At 45.1% G+C, this 20,364-nt stretch overlaps 2 protein-coding genes across 2 annotated transcripts in view; one reads left to right on the top strand and one right to left on the bottom strand.

Moving 5' to 3' along the window:
* The first annotated feature begins 1,871 nt into the window (after window positions 1–1,871).
* Window positions 1,872–6,562, top strand: RASL11B (RAS like family 11 member B). Its single transcript, XM_037897791.2, has 4 exons — window positions 1,872–2,237; window positions 2,533–2,589; window positions 3,906–3,982; window positions 4,900–6,562. Exons 1-4 carry the CDS (start codon window positions 2,093–2,095, stop codon window positions 5,365–5,367), a joined length of 747 nt encoding a protein of 248 aa, XP_037753719.1. The 5' UTR covers window positions 1,872–2,092; the 3' UTR covers window positions 5,368–6,562.
* A 2,666-nt stretch (window positions 6,563–9,228) lies between these two features.
* SCFD2 (sec1 family domain containing 2) overlaps window positions 9,229–20,364 on the bottom strand; it is a 310,407-nt gene continuing 299,271 nt past the window's right edge. The window contains exons 8-9 of the mRNA XM_027833249.3: window positions 17,043–17,162; window positions 9,229–11,037 (exon numbers count right to left, since the gene is read on the bottom strand). Of these exons, the coding sequence (XP_027689050.2) occupies window positions 10,945–11,037; window positions 17,043–17,162 (213 nt within the window). The 3' untranslated portion in view covers window positions 9,229–10,944. The remainder of the gene's footprint in view (window positions 11,038–17,042; window positions 17,163–20,364) is intronic.

Raw genomic sequence — 20,364 nt, 5'->3', positions numbered from 1 at the left:
AGAAGAAAGTCAAGGAAAGTGTGGGCTCCTTACTGAACGAGGGAGGCAACCTAGTGACAGAGGATGTGGAAAAAGCTAATGTACTTAATTCCTTTTTTGCCTCTGTCTTCACGAACAAGGTCAGCTCCCAGACTACTGCACTGGGCAACACAGCAAGGGGAGGAGGTGACCAGCCCTCTGTGGAGAAAGAAGTGGTTCAGGACTATTTAGAAAAGCTGGACGAGCACAAGTCCATGGGGCCGGATGAGCTGCATCCGAGAGTGCTAAAGGAGTTGGTGGATGTGATTGCAGAGCCATTGGCCATTATCTTTGAAAACTCATGGCGACTGGGGGAGGTCCCGGGTGACTGGAAAAAGGCTAAAGTAGTGCCCATCTTTAAAAAAGGGAAGAAGGAGGATCCAGGGAACTACAGGCCAGTCAGCCTCACCCAGGTCCTCAAGGAATCAATTCTGAAGCACTTAGAGGAGAGGAAAGTGATCAGGAATAGTGAGCATGGATTCACCAAGGGCAAGTCATGCCTGACTAATCTAATTGCCTTCTATGACGAGATAACTGGCTCTGTGGATAAGGGGAAAGCAGTGGACGTGTTCCTTGACTTTAGCTAAGCTTTTGATACAGTCTCCCACAGTATCGTTGCCAGCAAGTTAAAGAAGTATGGGCTGGATGAATAGACTATAAGGTGGATAGAAAGCTGTCTAGAATGTCGGGCTCAACGGGTAGTGATCAATGGCTCTGTGTCTAGTTGGCAGTCAGTATCAAGCGGAGTGCCCCAAGGGTTGGTCCTGGGGCCAGTTTTGTTCAATATCTTCATAAATGATTTGGAGGATGGCGTGGATTGCACGCTCAGCAAGTTTGTAGATGACACTAAAGTGGGAGGAGAGGTAGATATGCTGAAGGGTAAGGATAGGATACAGAGGGACATAGACAAGTTAGAGGATTGGGCCAAAAGAAATCTGAGGTTCAACAAGGACAAGTGCAGAGTCCTGCACTTAGGAAGGAAGAATCCCATGCACCTCTACAGACTGGGGACCAAATGGCTGGATATGAGTCAACAGTGTGCCCTTGTTGCCAAGAAGGCCAATGGCATTTTGGGATGTATAAGTAGGGGCATTGCCAGCAGATTGAGGGATGTGATCGTTCCCCTCTATTCAACATTGGTGAGGCCTCATCTGGAGTACTGTGTCCAGTTTTGGGCCCCACACTACAAGAAGGATGTGGAAAAATTGGAAAACGTCCAGTGGAGGGCAACAAAAATGACTAGGGGACTGGAACACATGACTTATGAGGCGAGGCTGAGGGAACTGGGATTGTTTAGTCTGCGGAAGAGAAGAATGAGGGGGGATTTGATAGCTGCTTTCAACTACCTGAAAGGGGGCTCCAAAGAGGATGGATCTAGACTGTTCTCAGTGGTGGCAGATGACAGAAATAGGAGTAATGGTCTCAAGTTGCAGTGGGGGAGGTTTCGGTTGGATATTAGGAAAAACTTTTTCACTAGGAGGGTGGTGAAACACTGGAATGCGTTACCTAGGGAGGTGGTGGAATCTCCTTCCTTTGACGTTTTTAAGGTCAGGCTTGACAAAGCCCTGGCTGGGATGATTTAGTTGGGGTTGGTCCTGCTTTGAGCAGGGGGTTGGACTAGATGACCTCCTGAGGTCCCTTCCAACCCTGATATTCTATGATAAGGCCTCATCAGCACTAACTTCAAAAGTATCCCCCTGCATTCACAGTACTGGGCGGCTGGAGCAGGAGCCGGTCCCGCTCGGGCGGCGGCCAGCAGCGAGCCAGCTAGCGGCGGAGCCGCGGCGCTGCAGGGGCGGGGGCGGGCGGCTCGGGAGCTGTGAGTGGCGGCCGCAGGAGGCGGGGCGGGGTTTGTAGCCGGGGAGAGAAAAGAGCCGGGACAGCGGCGGCAGCTCAGAGCGGCGGGACAGAGCGCGAGACAGAGAGAGACGCGCCAGGCCGCTCCAAGCGCGGACACAGCGGGTCCTGCCGCCCCCACGCCCCGCCAGCAGCAGCGATCCCCCGGCGACCTCCCTCCGCGCCGCTGCAGCGCCCGCTCCCCGCCGCCTGCTGCTCTGCTCCCGGGGCAGCTGCGATGCGCCTTGTCCAGAACATGTGCACCATCGCCGAGTACCCCCAGGCCGGCAGCGCCAGCGGAGACGGCTGCAGCGGGGGCTCCTCCGGCCGCCCCCGCCTCATCAAGATCGCGGTGGTGGGAGCCAGCGGCGTGGGCAAAACCGGTGAGTGCTGCCCGCCCGGCGCGCCTCTGAGCGCTGGCGGGGCGCGATCGCTTCGGGGGGGTCAGCCGGGCCAGAGGCCAGGCGCAGCCAGGGGGCCGGGCGGTCAGCGAGACCCGTGCCTCGCCTGCCCCACTCCCCTTTCACCTCCCGCAAACTGGGGTGCCGCTCGCCCCGGTGCTGCCGTCACTGACCCTCTCCCAGCCCCCGACGAGCCCCCGGGCGGCGGAAGGGGGCTTTGTGCGCACGCATCCCACGAGGAGAGGTTGTAACCGGCTTTTTCTTGGGTCCCTTGCAGCCCTGGTGGTGCGATTCCTCACAAAACGCTTCATCGGAGACTATGAGAGAAACGCAGGTAAGGGGGAAGTGGCTGGGCGGCTTGAGTCTAGGGCACAGCCTCAGGCTGCGCGGTGGTACATTGATACAGGATAAATGCCCCCTTGCAGGCTCCCCCGAGCACGTCAGGAGATGGATTCCACTTAGAAAATGTAATTTGTGCAGGAAACAGTGAAAATCTAATACCCCTGCCCCCAATAATCACCGAATCTGCCTGGCTAACTGTAACGGTCAGGGGCCATGCATCAGTTTATCAGGGAAGCAAACCGTATTCTTGCACTGTAGTATGCTGAATTCTGGCTAAAAGCAGCAAACTAGGAGCATCCATTCCTCCTGGTATTGTGATGGGGATAGAGGCCTTTCACAAAGAGTGTTTGATCTGAAATTTGACTTGTTAAACCCATAGGGCACCCTACTTTAGCTTGTTCAGTGTTGTCCCAGCTGAGTGATGTTGGGGGAAATCCAGCCTCATTCCTTGCCCCTTTTGGGGTGCTGGAACTGGGGTTGCTGACACCCCCCTGCTTAAGATGGTTTCCATCATATACAGGGTTTACAGTTTTGTTCAATGGCTTTCAGCACCTCCACTATAAAAACTGTTCCAACACCACTGGACCTGTTCTCATTTTTTCTTTTGAATTTAAAAGTAAATGATCCAGGGAAGACAGACAAGCAAACAAGCTTAGCCAAACTAGATAAGAGGTATGAGTGACAGATGGAAACATTAAAAAAAAAAAAGTGTAGATCCAGGTAATAAGATTAGAAATTGGCTATACTATAGAAATAAGGGAACAAATATATCCAAGTGTTTCTAATGACATCACAAACCAATCAGACATTGCTGTTGTTGTAGGGATACGTGACTTTAAACATCTCAAGACTACATAGACTCGAAATGCATCCAATCCAAAAACATTTCAAAGAGAAAATATTTGCTCAAGTGCAGAACCCCTAATTGTCAAAGCAACTGATTTCCTATAATAAAAGTTGGTTTGTCTTTGCCGATAATTAAAATTGTCCAGTTCTCTTGAAAGGTGTAATGAGCTCCAAGTCTTTTATAAAATTAAACTGAAAACTTGCAAGCAAGTCAATGCAAAACTAACTCCTGTGGGTTCTGATAACCACAAACCACTACAACCTTCTCTCTGTCATTATGTTAAAGTTGTCAGTCTCTTACTGCAGTTGCTTACAGTTTATAAATTGAGTGGTTAGTGATAAAACGCTTTTACTGTCCTGTGCTCTTAAGTGCTGTCGTTCATACCATCCCTTCAGGCAATTTTTGTGTCTGTTCATATAGCTGTGAGTGTATTTGTAACAAAATGATGTTGTTGTTGTTAGGTAACCTTTATAGCAGGCAGATCCAAATAGATGGAGAGATGCTTGCTATTCAAGTGCAAGATACACCAGGCGTTCAGGTGAGCTACACATCCATATATCTCTTAAAATAGTAAAATAAGCTTCAATCTTTGTCTTTTGCCAGATGAGCTGTTCTACCACTTATCAATCTTTTTAGAAAATGGTTCACTATCCATTTTAGTATCCAGTGTTTTGAATGGCAGAACTGGTAATCTCGTTTATAAACAGTGAAAGCTCTATGTAGTGCAGGTATATAGTGCATTGACAGTAAAAGTAAACAACCCACTATTTCAATTAATCTTTTGTACTCTTGGAGATACAAGCAATCTTGTATGGGAAGGCTGATTTATCCAGAACGGATTTACATGCTAATGAAGAAAGAACATTTTATTTTTGTGTCAACAAGAAATGCATTGGAAAAAAACTTGGAAGGAAAAATGTCATTACTACAGCCCTAATAAACTCTAAAATTTCACAAATGTACACAATAGAAACTAAAAACCATAGTATTGTGGCTGCATTCATTAAGATTTGTTATGACTTAATCTTGTATTATGGAAAGTTTGAGTGTGTAGACAAGAGTAATGCTGGATTTTGCCTTTTTGCACTGGGCAACTCTCCAGGTTTAAATGCTTCCAGCTCATATCTTTGCTTCCCTAGACTTACTGTCTAGCCAGTTAATTTCCCATTCTGTGGAACTACAAAGCTTTTCTCTGCATGCAGAACTACTCAGGTCAATTTTCCACTGGAGTGTGGCAAACTCTAGTGTTATTTATTCCAGATTTCTGCAGCTGGATCAACATACTTTATGAAGGTGCAAAAAATAAAATAAAATAATTATAGCTTTATTTACAATACAAAATACAAATCTATCCTAGTATAAAATGCATTTAGCATTACAGGCTTTAAATGAAAGTCAGATTACTTTAATGTTTATGTCATAACCATCTAATTTAAAACAATTCCTCTTTCTCAGATTCATGAACACAGTCTGGACTGTAATGAACAGTTGAACAGATGCATTCGATGGGCAGATGCTGTTGTGATTGTTTTCTCCATCACAGATTATAAGAGCTATGAACTACTTAGTCACCTTCACCAGCAAGTTCGACAGTTACACCCAGGAAACAGAGTCCCTGTTGTCGTTGTAGCAAACAAAGCTGATCTCCTACATATTAAAGAGGTGGAGCCACAGCATGGACTTCAACTGGCGAACATGCTAGGTTGCACTTTTTATGAAGTGTCTGTCAGTGAGAACTACAATGATGTCTTCAATGCCTTCCATGTCCTGTGTAAAGAAGTTAGTAAACAACAAATAACTAGCACCCCTGAGAAGAGAAGAACCTCTCTTATCCCAAGGCCAAAGTCACCAAACATGCAGGATCTGAAGAGAAGGTTTAAGCAAGCTTTGTCTGCTAAAGTTAGGACTGTCACTTCTGTCTGAAAGTAAAGCTAAGTGGGGTTTTATCTTCTCAACCTGTTGTTGTTGTAAAGTTCCAACTTTGGAATGTTAAACACTGGCACTGTGGAGTCTGAGGCAGTGTGAAAGAAGGATGGTTCAGAGGTTCTTTTGAACTGCTGTAGAAATAAACCATTGCTTAAAGGAGAAACAAGCATGAGGCTTGAATAAGCTCCTTAAGTGATTCTAGCAAGTGAATGGTAGAACATCTATCTTCATTTTAAAACCAAACTTTTAGTAATTGAAAAGAAAACAACCCACAGAACTTCAGTCTTGCTTTCCTAGAATGGGACACATTGGCTTGATGTACAACCACATCACTTAACTAAGTTTGGTGACCAAAAAAAAATACCCTGAACTCCAGCTTACTTACTGGAAATAACCATTTGAGTCTTACAGCTGTATGCTTGTTTTCGATATTGGATGAAGGACAGCATGTGTATTTTTATTGCTCAGTAGAGCTTGATTTTATCCCTGTATTCTGAAGCACAAATGAGCTTGTTTTGAAAAGTCAGTGTAAAATGAGTGGCTGTGACTGGGTTTCATGACTGTAAAAACAATGCTACACTATTTTTACTTGCTACATTATTACCGAGGGTTTGACCAGAATTTTAGTACATAGAAATATTGTGCACAGGGTCTAAGTGTATTTTATCATTACAAATAACTTTTTTTACTGCCTGAAAAATATTGTCTAGATTAATTTTAAAATGTTACACTACTGCTGCTTTTCAGATGCAAGTCCCAAGTTGGAATGACGGTCCTTGGTAACTGCTCAGTGCAAAACCTTTTCCATTTCTCTCTTAGCCCCAGTGTGTGTAGTAAGCATGGAAGGAGCTCACTTTATCAATTCAGTATTGTATGATATACAGTGTTGGTTCTAGGCAGTGAAGCTGGTTGGATTTTTCTTAGCTGAGCCCTCTTTCTCTCTCTCTCTCTCTCTCTCCAAGTTCTGTGGGATATTCATCTTTAATCACACATAGCAGACTTATGCATTTTTACATTGAGCCAATGGATTTTGAGAATATAGGCTAAAGGCCTTATACAAATGCACTTTAAAAAGCCACTTGTGCTTTTGCTTAAACTGTAACTTATTTATTTTGTGTACAGTAACTCCTTATGTGGAGCAGACTTTTCACTCCTGCAGTCTGTTTCAGCATTAAATTTTTTTTGAACTACACATTTTCTCATGTAGTGTTTTTTTGTTTTAAACAGAATTGGAAACAACCTGTGAACTTTGGGGACAAAGCATTGCTTTACAAATATCTGTTTTTCTCACAATTTCCTGTGTGGTATACACTAACCACTCTTTAAAAATTAATAGGCAGAAATATGAATTAAGTCCTCCTCCTTTGCATATTTTTATGTATTCAGTTCTTACAGGCACAAGCACCTTAGGTACTGGGGAAAGTACTCAGAACCTTTTATGTACCAGATATTGTCCTTCGATGCAATTATGCAGAAAAAAATCAAGGCCTTTCAAACTAGGGTTCAGGATCCATCCCTCCCTCTTCTGGCATAAAAATCCTAATAATGGGGCTGTAGAGGTGAGGCTTGATGTTACTTAGATATGAGCTAAACACCAGCCTCTACCACTTTCAACTCTTCTGTTAGAAACTGGCAGTATTAGCACAACCTGCACTACAGTTTTGCTTAGTGATAAATACGATGCCTTGAAGAATGGAAGTGAACTTGATCAGTGTATTACTGGGTAAAGTAAATCGGCACAAACCTCTGACTTCATTCTATTCACGTAGAGAACTAGACTGCTGAGACATACTGATTGGAACGAATGGCATCTAGGCCCCAACTTTATCACACAATAATAATCATGGGGAAACACAGACTAATTCTTGAGAAAAGGGGTGGCTGTGGCTGATCTAACCACAGACTACCCCGCAGACCCAGCCAGCTGGCTTAGACAATAAGCCAGCAACCATTCTGCCTTCTTAAAAAGGGCTACAGTTTTCCTAGGCCAATCGCTAAGAGCTTCTAGCACTGGGTTTCATTGTCCCGAAACATCAAAATTCTCTTCTTCTCTATCACCCAAGCAGGAGACAGTAACCGTTTACCCCAAATTAATTTCCAATTGCTTACAAAAATGTCACCTGCAAGACTAGCCTGCCCCAAGATGCTACTAGTCATTGCTTGGTGGTCACCTGGACAAAGTGTTTGCCTGCAGCCAATCTGCCAACCAGAAGGAAAGTGCTGTAATCAAAAGCCACCCCTGGGAGTCAGGCTCCCAACTTCGCTCCTGACCTAGGGCATCCCCACCTAATGCCAAGCTAAGCTATACTATCTTCCACTTATCACTTACAATAGGGGAGTTGCTTCCCCACTACATCTGCTGCAGTAATGTGCAATTATACAAGCCTGGCCAGAAGGATCACAGACCATAACGTAATCTAGTCTCATTTGAGCTTTAACACAGACGTGTCAACTAACTCATTGTCATCCAAGAGAGTAACGTCCACATCAGACTGGCCAAAGTGCCATATACAAGCCAAAACCAGGTCAGGTGCTAGAGGGTTGCAAGCATCCCACCTTTTCCCTGATGCTAAATTGGAGCAGGTTCCTGGCATGGTGCTGGTATGGCAAAAGGGGTGGGGGGGGCTGATGGAAGAGGATGAGAGATGCTGGTGAACACGATGCATTACCAACCAGCTGTCTAACCAGACCGCCGCTTTCTTATTTTCAAAGATCCTCTCCCCTCCACCCACTTCTACAACTGCTAAGATAGGGAAGCCTTCCAAAAGCAACGAGTCTCGTATAATATCCTTTGACCTCCCCATTTCTTTGGCCAGCATCCTACACCTCCACATGCAAAATTCAATCCTCTACTGCCGTGTCTCGTACCATGTAGATGAGGTTTGCCTGATGAAGCAGCGGCATCTGCTTGCAGATGACTGGAGGGAACTTTAAGGCCCTTGAATCCTGTTGTGTGTGTGTGTGGCTGGAGGAAGACAAGAAACAATCCACCAAGGGAAAAGCAACAGACACCTGGATATATGCTTGGCCTTTACAGAAAATTTGGGTGCTAGCCATGACCTCACTTTGGGACAGCAAGCATCCTCCTGCAAGTTCACAGCATGCAGTGCCCATACTGACCCCCACATAGGAACCGGTTCTCTGCCTTAGCTCTCTCTATCTCACCCTCCCTCAAAACTTCTGTTGCTAATACAATCAAAAACCACTCACCCTGCCCTCCTCCCCCAAACTAGGGGACATAGTCCCCACCCTCCTTTCCAGAAATCATCCCCAAAGGCCCAAGGTCTGCCTTGTTGCCCCTGGCTGCTTGACTGCTCTAGCCTGCTGTTGCATTTCACCATGGCAAACTGGCTATGAAGTTCCCCCCAAGGTGGGTGTAGAAGATTAGGCATCCCCCCTATACTGGGACCTGTGGAACCACAGGAGCTGTGGGAACCTCCAACACCAAAGTCTATTTAAACCCCAACCTTCACTGGTTTGCCCCACCCAATAACTCATGCAGCATGTCCTCAGATTACCAAGTCAGGGGTCTGAGAGTGTTCAGCTAAGGGGGGGTGGGGAGAGGAAGAAGACAGAAACTGTCACAGCTGCAACAGCTTCTTAGAACTGGTGACCACTTCCCTGAGGGGTGGAGGGTCCTCTGTTCCAGGAGCTCCTGCCTAGAATCCCTGGGGCAGTTGAAAGACGGGGGAAGGGCCACACGATGTGGAGGAATTGACAGCCACACAGCAGAGTGGACACATGATTGAGTGCCCCTTTCTGGTTATGTTGTGCGTGGTGTGGGGGAAGAGCAACAAAATGTACCTAATAAGATGAGGGGTTGGTGTGTATGAAAAAGCCAGGAAGATGAGCCGATTCTGTAATCTTTGCTTTATTGTTAAGTAATTTCCAAAACATCTACATTCTGATAATGTAAACAGTGCAGAAGAAGAAGAAATGTAACCACAGAGACAAGCTGTTTGCTGTCATTTCTCTAACTTGCTCAGTCAAAAAGACTTCATAAGCTTTTAGCATTACATGTGTGTTTTGTTTGATACGTTACTTTCCTATCAAGTACAGTGAAACGTAAAGTTCCATATTCATCATCTAAATCTGTTTTCATAAAGGCAACTTTGTCCATGCTTCAGTCTAACCTTTATAATCAGGCCTTTGTTCCCTTCTGGTCACCAAAGTGCACCATAAAAACAAAATGAAGGGTTTTCAGAAAAAAGGTTACATTTAACAGAACTTAAACTAGCTAGTGAGCAAAGGTTAAAGAACTAGTTTCTATTTAACCTAGTCTCTGGGCATAATAAAAAATGCTAAAATGGGGGAACTTCACTGTATATATAGAAAGAGGGCCTTAAAATGTAACTGTAAATAATCTCCCAGTGTAGAATGTAGTCTTAACATCCCTGGGATGAACAAACTGAGACAATATGCGGCATCTTTGGGGCACCACTATTTTATGCTGCATTTTTTATTAACCTCAATGCTGAACACAGTTGGAATCCTCAAGAACTTATGTTTTTCTCCTCCAAAGATTAAAGCAAAATTAAAAAAATAAAAGTTACATAACTCAGACAGCTTGCCTTGTTAAAGGCTGTTGCCTAATCATAAATTAAAATCAAAAGCTCTTCCTACCCTTGTTATTCAGAAATACAACTTTAAACGAGCGTTCTACTTTTGGAACTCTCATGTTTTTGCAAATGGGAATATGTTATTTATTTGATGTGCCTGAGAGAAGCATTCCTCTAGGATTTATAAAGTGAAACATCCAATCGTCTCAGCCCACATGTTCTCCTGTGCAAAATCATGCAGAGGAGAATGTCATCAAAGAAAGTGACTTTTCTCATGGGACTACGACTGAGGCAAACAAGAGAGGAAACCAGGGACCTGTGAGAAAGCCAGTAAATGGCTCACCATCTTGATTATGGTGGGATTCTCCATCCATGCTTCCCTCCGCCTCTACCCTATCAGCAGTAAAGCCATCGGTGGGCTTGTAGCTATTCTACTCCTGACAGATCAGTTCAGTGCTGTGCTTCATGGCTTCTCCCAGGGGTTAGGGTCACAGAGTGCGCAGAAGGAGTTAAACACTAACTAAGGCACATGTGTTTTGCAGGGGGACAAAACAGACCAGGCCTAGGTTCTGCTACCTTTACTCCCACTTTACACTACAAGGATTCCCACTTTGGGAATAGTAGTAAAGTACTACTCCATGAAGGTAAGGTGGCAGAATCTGGCCCTTTGCAGCTGTTCCAGAATTACCCCCTTTCCGGGGAATTACTACAGGCAGCCATCGTTCTCTGGGCAATGCGGTGGGGAGGGCCCATGCTAGCAGTATCATTCAGCAGGGAGGAGCTGAGTGTCAGCTTGATGTCACTGAACAAATGAACGATTTTTAAGTGTTCCCCCACAATCCATTCAAGTCCCCTTGCAGCCAGCTATCAAATCACTTGACTCAGTTTTCAGTTACAGCCACAATTAGTTTTTAGACAAATTCATTTTTGGAAGAATATCGGAAAGGATGACAGGCAAGAGGGTGGTATTTCCAGGGAAGGCAAATCACTTATCTTCTCTGCAGATCTGCACTCTTCAGAGGCCTATGTCTGGCTGTAGATGGTCTGTTGCAAACAACAACTCAGGAATGTTAAGTGGTGTCAGGAGTGTTGAGGAGAGCACAATTACCTGAAGACAGAAATAAAAGAAATACAATTCAGGAGACTAATCTTGTCTGCAATCAGAACAAGGTCTCTAAACATGTACCGTTCATTTACAGAACGGCAGGGGAATCACTGGTGTCTTACGCTCTCTGTGAGGTGGCACTACAGCTTGTTCACTGCTACCACGTGCTCGGCTAATAATTATAGTTGAACCCACCTGCGGCAGCACAAGGGTGATTACTATCCCACTCCTAATGCGTTCGTAGTTTGACTCATTCATCCCACACCCTACTAGGGCAGCACAGTGATTTGTTATGACTCCCATTGCGTTCACTTGTGAAACATGAGTTGATCAGCCAGCAGTTTCCCTTGCCACAGCACTGAATTTTGTCAACAAGTGACTCAAAATTGCAGCTGTTTCTTCTTTGTTTACGCTGAGGTGAAAATTGCAGAAAGCATTGTCTGCCTGCTGTGGCTAGTCAATGAAATACAGTCAACTGTCAGAAACTTGCCACTTGAGACAAGGAGCATGGTGTTCCAGCCAGCAGGATCGCGGTTCAAGCACAGACACAGTTTGGATTATCGTTGTTACTCTTTTCATAAGGAGAAAATATGACCCTAGTGAAAGGCAGCATCACCCATTACTATAGCTGGTCAAAACAGTTTTAATAAAATCTTTTTTCCATTGAAAAATACTGTTTTGTCAAAACCAAAAGTGTCCTGCAGAAACGTCTTGGTTCTGACACAATATTCATTGGGAAGGTTTTTCAGGTCAAGGAGGGAATTTCTAGTCAGAGACAGAGGTGTGGGAAACCCAGATTGAAGCCTGTTTTCTGCCTGATTCAGAGCAGGGACTTCAACCTGACAAACGCCCGAACCACCAGGCTTTAGAGTCAGCCTCTCTCTCTCTGGATTGATGAATATTTAATTCTTTACACATATCAGTGCCAACATCCAGCATTGGAACACTTCAAAAACTAATATTTTTCACAGAGCAGAATTGTTGTTTTCATCCTTTAAGCAGCAGACCATCACAAACGGATTTTTGTACACAACGTATATTTATACATGTTTTTTCTCCCCTAGGTCCCTAACTTGATTTTATTAGCTACTAAATTCTTAATCCTGCAGATCTAATGGAGTGTCGGGCTTTTCTACCATTAGAGCCAATGGGACTACTGAGTATAACAAGCACTCCTCTCAGCAGTGTTTGTAAGATCAAGCCCACAGATTAAGAACAGGACAAACTGGAGGGGAGGGTTGTACCAGACTTAAGAATGAACTCGCTTTCTCAATGTAAGGTTGAGGATATCTAATTTAGAAAAATCCAAAATGAGGAGGCATAAATTATGGCAACTGTAATTTAAATGCCAGCAACATGGAGTGTGCGTGTACCTATCTTCTTTTAGTAATTGATCAAATTGTGCACACACTTCATCTGAGGTAAAAAGCAACACGCATGAATGTGTCGTTATCTGAATATTCAAACATTGCAGGGGATTTTAAAAGAAAGATATTAAATACCAAATGCCCCAGATCTCAGCAGTACTACACTTATGCCTGCTCCACATTCTTTTCCTTTCTTTCATCCTCGCTTTAAATAATGAAAAGAATCTGGACTTAAATTACTACACTTTCTTTTGTGCTAACAACCTCCTGTGCTCTCCCACACAAACTGCAGCAAAATGACACTGATTATCTCTTCTATTTCCCATTGCTTAAGGCCGTCTCTGTAATTTGCTGGTGCCAAAGGCTGCCACTTTCCTAGTTATGTTGTGGAGGAATCAGAGTACAGTACAGTCTGTGCACTCCTCTTCCTGTGTACTCAGCTTAATTCTAAGAAATATGAGGTGACATATTACTAATGTTTTTTGTCTATGAATATACAGACCAAACCACCACCACTCTCAGATAAAAGCAATTTCATCTTCATAGTAATATCACTACTAGAACTAGAAGGATAGATGTGCAATTGATAAAATGAGTCCACACAAACAAATGAGAGCGATGATTGTAACTTATTCTGACATTAAGACACAGTCTTGCTGTCTCCCTCCAGGCACATGGATATCAATAGTGGTTTCAGATGTGGATGGAGGAGAGCATATGGCCCTCTGTTTCTATGGAAAGCAGATGATCCAGTCTTTTGTACAATTGCCCATAAAATAAATGTCCAAGAAAGTCTCTTTAGGAGGATAAATTTCCTTTGCAGATCCTCACACATCTTAACATTTGTGTCCTTGTCTGTGGCACTTTAATTGAGGGCTACATTTTGTCATGACAGCCACCATAAAGTGGCCAGAGGGTCACTCCATGATCCACTACAATGTAATGAGTAGCACCAGGGTAAACTAAGAGAAGGAGAGGAGAAGGTTTGTGTAAAAAATGAAGAGAATTGTGAAACAGAAACTAATTAATTTGGGAAATTAATCATCCCACAATGCAAACATCCCATGAGATGGTAGCTGGTAATCTTGGACATCACCAGATATCTGGCTTGCAAGGAGGCTGAATGCACATGCTGTGACATTTCAGACTACATTGCTCAGACAATATGATGCAAGCAGCAATACTAATGAAAATGCAGTACAACACTGGGTGAAATCCCCTGCGCAAAACCTCCTTTGACTTCAGTGGGGCCAGGATTTCACCCAATATTTCAGATCGGCTAAAGAACACAAACCAGTCACACCCAAATGATAATCATGGTTGCCAGGGGTGATAACTGCACTTCATAAATAACCATGCTGTTTTACAGCATTTCATGTAAGGCGTGTTTGAGACCTCACAGAAATAATCTGGGCCAGCAGAAGTAAATCATTGGAACTGAGTTTCTATAAACTGGGCAATTCTTTATATTTCTGTTCTCATCTGTGTCATTGTTTCATTGGCATACAGTAAACAAGGTGCAGGACACAGGGATTGTCACATGTCACCATGTTCTGCTGTAGATCAGATCTCTGGAGTCTGTGTGCATGCGAACATGTACCAGTACTGGTACGTGTTCAAACATTTGTGGGTAGTTAGTGATGTGACACAGGGAAGGGATTAAAACATCCACTTTTTCCTCTTTCCTCCTCTTTAGTTTCTTATTTTTTTTTAAAGTCATTCTCCTCTCGTTAGTTCAGTTGTTTCTGCCACTTCCCAATTTAGATGCCTCAGAGGTACCAATTCATTACACCTATGGGGTGGTATCTGTGAGGAAGCAGTAGGCAGGGCTATTCAGCTTCATCTGAAAACAAATGATGCCTGAAACACACTGTTCTCTTTTGTGTCTCACAATGAGAAGAGATGAACCAAATGTCCCCATATCTACACTAAAATATATATTTGCGTATGTGGATAAAAACATATGTTTCCAATCTCCAGACTCAATTCTCATTTGCCTAAACTCCAAACAACTGTTGGAGCAATTGGTGGGGAAACCGATCTGCTGACAGGTTGTCTGTTGTTGTTTTATAAAATTCTTTACTTTCACATCCACAGCACAACTCCAATTTAAAAGAAGTGCCAATAATTAGTGCAAATGTCAGTGTTTTGTTTAAGTGGAATGGAACAGGGAGGCCAATGTTTTCATCTTGCCCTGATGTCTGAAACTGATCGCCTGAACATCACAAAAACAGCTCTGTTAAACACTGGCTTGTGGTAGATGAATGCCTGGCTCTTTGAAAAGAGAATAATCCCAAACAGGTGGTGCATATTCACAGCTGAAATCCAGGTAAATCCAACTAACTCAGACACTTTTATATGCAAGACTCAAACAACCATTTCTTTTCTTCCTTTTACCCCCCTCAGGACTCTCCTCTAAAGCCCATTAGCCCCTAATGTAACAATTTTACACAAAGGCAAGGGGCAGTAAAAGCTGCATCAACTCTAAATTCTTTGGGAATCTGCCTCAAAGGGTGACCTGCCACCAGGGTCAACAAAAGCAAAACAGCACCAGATTCCATGTCACCACTGTCAAACCTCAATCCCTTTTAGAAAGTTAGGCAAAAGAATTCTTGCATAGTTTTACACCATCTCCCTCATTAACTCTGTGCTTATCTTTCAAGCTATATTAAAACATTTAGAGTCTGGATTAACTTGTCCATCAGTACATCACAATTCGGTCCCCGTTCTGGATAGCAAAGAATTTGACTCACTGTGTTAAGGAGACAAGTGAGAAGCTAATTGGAGAGAAACATATTATCAGATGAAAAAGTGCTCTTGGAAAGGGCTTTTAATCTTATAAAAATATTGAGTTCTCAACTCAAAGATACTGTTAAACTGTGGAAAACATGCTATCAATCAGAGGCTGCTCTGCCTTGGTTGGCTCCATTTTGCTACAGACTTTTCATTAGTCAGAGCTGTATTCTGCAGGAATTAAAACAAGAGAGTTTACATTCAGCTGTTGGAACAAGACTTGTTTAATGACACAGGCAGCTGGTTATGGAGTGTTTCTTTGCTTCTCTTTTGCAGCTATAAGGATCACCCTCTGTGCCTGCTCCACCCAGGAGAAATCCAGCTGCTCCCATACACCTTCCTCCAAATTAACAATTATCTGTATCTTAGACCCTGCCAGAAGTAACCCCTGCCCTCCCCACTCCACTGGAATGACAGTGAATGCAGCCAGGAGCCTGCCAGAGAATGAAAGGGGCAGGGACCAGTCAGATGGACTTTTTGTCCCCTCTCCTCGGAAACCCCACCACACAGAGCTACCCCGCCTCTCAGAGGCAGACAGTGTGTCCAGGAGCAGCAGACCTTCAGATGCTTGCCAACAATCTTCCCTTCCCCTTAACTGACTGAGTCCAAAGTTCTTTTGGAGGGTGGGCAGGGTCAATGAATGGCACCTTGGTGCCAGGGGCATGTGGACAAAAGATGGGAGGAAGTTGATTTGGAGAGACAAACCTGGAGGGAACATAAGTACTATTTGACAAGTTGCCTGTGTGGTTGCTTATAGTCTTTGTCTTGTTTATTCATCTGTAAACTCTTTGAGACGGGGGTCTTTTACTCTGAGGGATAGGATGGCAGCCAGGTTTGTCAACTTGAGCACAGGACACTGAACTGCAGGTGGGAGGGTGGACATTTTAACCTAGGAGGTTGGAACAAACTCTTACAGAAAACATCCTGGGATCTGAGGTCCAAACAAAGCAGCTAGGACCTTCCCAGGCTCACTATAAGAGGACTTCCCACAGTGTTCCATTCAGCCAGAACCTGCCTGTGAGTCCTGCCCCTACTCCAGGGATCCACACTCCAGGATCAACACTCCTTTTGGGCTTACTTTCCCCTAACCTTCCCTTCTTCCTAGGGGCTTCTGCACAAGCTCTCCTCTAACTCATCAGGGGTTCCCCAGCTTTGGCCAGTCCTCACCAACAACCTTTTGCTCTACCTCATGGCTCTCTGTAACAGCTCGCTGCTGCCAGGAACTCTCCTTTCCTCCTCAGGCAGCTCTCGTCTGCCTCTCTCAGGCAGCTCTGCCTCACTAGGTCTCTCTCCCATGTGGCCCAGGTGCCCTCTTTTAAGCCCAGTTAGGAGACAGCTGAGCAGTCACAGGTGCACGGGCCTTTTCCCTCTTAAAGGGCCAGCATCACCCTGTGACATTGACACATAAGTCTCTAACACCATCCCTTTCCACCTCTGAGGCCCCTAATCCGAGCCATTTTCTTTCTGGCTGAGGAGAACTGAACATTTTGGAAAGAGTCATTACTGCTCCGCTTGGTGGAATCGCTGCTTGCAGTTCAATTTGTGTATGCAGATTCCCAAGTAAATGCTCATTCACAGAAAACTGCATGTGCAAATTCTGAGGTCCTATGGAATGATCTGGGTCTCACTGAATCTATTGCACACAACAAACTTTAAATAACTTGCATCTGAAAGCTGCTTGCCTGCAGATGTTCCACAACGGAGACCTGACACCGTTATTAGCCTTATTTATTTGTTATGGTATGTGTTCAGTACCTGGGCAGTATTCAGCACTATAAAAAGCATTTTCTTTGTTACTCTTAATTTGTCCTGGCTCAGACAGAAATCACAGTACTTAAGGTTTCGTACCTGGATACCGGGTTTGTGTGCTGATATGAGGTCTCTCACCATTCTGACCTCAGAGACTGTCACTCCACCAACCATATATAAGATCAGGAGAGGATGATCACTGGGGTGAGGACGACTCACCTATAAAACAACAGAAAGCATTATTCACATTGCTTCAATTTATTCTGAAACACAAGTGCTCTTGACTACAAAGCCATGCGGGGCATACGATTAATAACATAATGCAATGACTATTTATGACTGGTGTCATAAATATAAAGGGAAGGGTAAACCCCTTTAAAATCCCTCCTGGCCAGAGGAAAAATCCTCTCACCTGTAAAGTTGAGAGCGGAGACCAGAACAGACAACCCCAGACCACACCCTATTACCGGGGGCCGCCCAAGGCCCCACCTACCTCCCAAAGAACCCTCCAGACACCTTATCGTCCCACCACCCCGTTCTCCAGAAGCCTCGCCCCAGTGACCCATCAGCTGGATGATGTTTTAAATGTAACGAGCTGGGGCATGTAAAGGCCAACTGCCCCAAGAACCCTAACAGATTACAGTTCATTGCACCGGAGATCCGCAGGCCCAGATACCTCCCAGATACCCTTGGGGTGGAGGGAAACTGTGAGTGTGGGCGGGAAGAAGGTCACCGCGTGGAGGGACACCAGAGCACAAGTGTCAGCTATCCATGCTTCCTTAGTGGACCCCAATTTAATCAACCCAGAGATCCAAGTGATGAGTCAACCCTTCAAGTCCAACTCTTTCAATTTTCCTACAGCCAAGTTGCCTGTCCAGTACCAGGGCTGGTCAGGAACATGGACTTTTGCAGTCTATGATGATTATCCCATCCCCATGCTGTTGGGGAAAGACTTGGCCAATCATGTGAAGCGGGCCAAGAGGGTGGGAATGGTCACTCGCAGCCAGGCTAAACAAGCCATGACGCCTAGCTCTGTTCCGGAAACTTCTATCAGGACCCGGTCAGAGGTGATGGACCTGGACCCCAGGCCAATGTCTGCAACAGCAGTAGTGGATCCAGTCCCAGAGACCCAGATGGAACCAGTCCCAGAACCGGAACCAGCGGAACAACCAGCACCAGACCCATTGCCAGCACTGAATCCAGTACTTGCAACCTCAACACCAGAGGGCCCCACCGAACCTGAACCGGCAGCAGCCCATAACCCTACACAAGAAGCTCAGCTGGAGCCTGAACCCCAACATAGTGTCCCAGCGGAGAGCGGTTCACAGTCAACGGAAACAGCCCCATCCCCTACATCGCTTCCAGAGGGACTAAGCATAGGTCTACAGTCCAATGAGGAACTGATGTCTCCAGCATCAAGGGAACAGTTCCAGACCGAACAGGAAGCAGATGAAAGCCTCCAGAGAGCTTGGACGGCGGCACGGAGCAACCCACCGCCTCTCTGCTCTTCTAATCAATCCAGGTTTGTTGTAGAAAAAGGACTTTTATACAAGGAAACTCTTTCTGGTGGACACCAGGAAGACTGGCATCCTCAGAGACAGTTGGTAGTTCCAACTAAATACCGGGCCAAGCTCTTGAGCTTAGCCCACGATCATCCTAATGGCCATGCTGGGGGGAACAGGACCAAAGACCGTTTGGGGGGGTCATTCCACTGGAAGGGAATGGGCAAGGATGTTTCTACCTATGTCCAGTCTTGTGAAGTATGCCAAAGAGTGGGAAAACCCCAAGACCAGGTCAAAGCCCCTCTCCAGCCACTCCCCATCATTGAAGTTCCATTTCAGCAAGTAGCTGTGGATATTCTGGGTCCTTTTCCAAAAAAGACACCCAGAGGAAAGCAGTACATACTGACTTTCATGGATTTTGCCACCCGATAGCCGGAAGCAGTAGCTCTAAGCAACACCAGGGCTAAAAGTGTGTGCCAGGCACTAGCAGACATTTTTGCCTGGATAGGTTGGCCCTCCGACATCCTCACAGATGCAGGGACTAATTTCCTGGCAGGAACTATGGAAAGCCTTTGGGAAGCTCATGGGGTAAATCACTTGGTTGACACTCCTTACCACCATCAAACAAATGGCATGGTGGAGAAGTTTAATGGAACTTTGGGGGCCATGATACGTAAATTCGTAAATGAGCACTCCAAAGATTGGGACCTAGTGTTGCAGCAGGTGCTCTTTGCCTACAGAGCTGTACCACATCCCAGTTTAGGGTTTTCACCATTTGAACTTGTATATGGCCGTGAGATTAAGGGGCCATTACAGTTGGTGAAGCAGCAATGGGAGGGGTTTACACCTTCTCCAGGAACTAACATTCTGGACTTTGTAACCAACCTACAAAACACCCTCCGAACCTCTTTAGCCCTTGCTAAAGAAAACTTACAGGATGCTCAAAAAGAGCAAAAAGCCTGGTATGAGAAACATGCCAGAGAGCGTTCCTTCAAAGTAGGGGACCAGGTCATGGTCTTAAAGGTGCTCCAGGCCCATAAAATGGAAGCATCGTCGGAAGGGCCATTCACGGTCCAGGAGCGCCTGGGAGCTGTTAATTATCTCATAGCATTCCCCACCTCCAACCAAAAGCCTAAGGTGTACCATATTAATTCTCTAAAGCCCTTTTATTCCAGAGAATTAAAGGTTTGTCAGTTTACAGCCTAGGGAGGAGACGACTCTGAGTGGCCCGAAGGTGTCTACTACGAAGGGAAAAGTGCTGGTGGTGTGGAAGAGGTGAACCTCTCCATGACCCTTGGGCGTATGCAGTGACAGCAGATTAAGGAGCTGTGCACCAACTACGCGCCGACGTTCTCAGCCACCCCAGGACTGACTGAACGGGCATACCACTCCATTGACACAGGTAATGCTCACCCAATTAAAGTCCAACCTTACCGGGTGTCTCCTCAAGCTAAAACTGCTATAGAACAGGAGATCCAGGATATGTTACAGATGGGTGTAATCCATCCCTCTGGAAGTGCATGGGCATCTCCAGTGGTTCTAGTTCCCAAACCAGATGGGGAGATACATTTTTGCGTGGACTACCGTAAGCTAAATGCTGTAACTCGCCCAGATAACTATCCAATGCCACGCACAGATGAACTATTAGAGAAACTGGGATGGGCCCAGTTCATCTCTACCTTGGACTTAACCAAGGGGTACTGGCAGGTACCGCTAGATGAATCCGCCAAGGAAAGGTCAGCCTTCACCACACACATCGGGCTGTATGAATTTAATGTACTCCCTTTCGGGCTGCGAAATGCACCCGCCACCTTCCAAAGACTTGTAGATGGTCTCCTAATGGGATTAGGAGAATATGCAGTCGCCTACCTTGATGATGTGGCCACATTTTCAGATTCTTGGGCAGACCACCTGGAACA

Source organism: Chelonia mydas, chromosome 4 (assembly GCF_015237465.2).
Source record: "Chelonia mydas isolate rCheMyd1 chromosome 4, rCheMyd1.pri.v2, whole genome shotgun sequence".
NCBI classification, from domain to species: domain Eukaryota; kingdom Metazoa; phylum Chordata; order Testudines; family Cheloniidae; genus Chelonia; species Chelonia mydas.
Note: the sequence above shows the minus strand (reverse complement) of the source record. Positions and strands in the feature narration are given on the sequence as shown.

Excerpts from the sequence above, each read along its gene's own strand:
- RASL11B (XM_037897791.2), top strand. The coding sequence starts at position 2,093 with ATGCGCCTTGTCCAGAACATGTGCACCATCGCCGAGTACCCCCAGGCC. Across the intron at positions 2,590-3,905 it reads AGACTATGAGAGAAACGCAG|GTAACCTTTATAGCAGGCAG; the intron begins GTAAGGGGGAAG and ends TGTTGTTGTTAG. Across the intron at positions 3,983-4,899 it reads AAGATACACCAGGCGTTCAG|ATTCATGAACACAGTCTGGA; the intron begins GTGAGCTACACA and ends CCTCTTTCTCAG.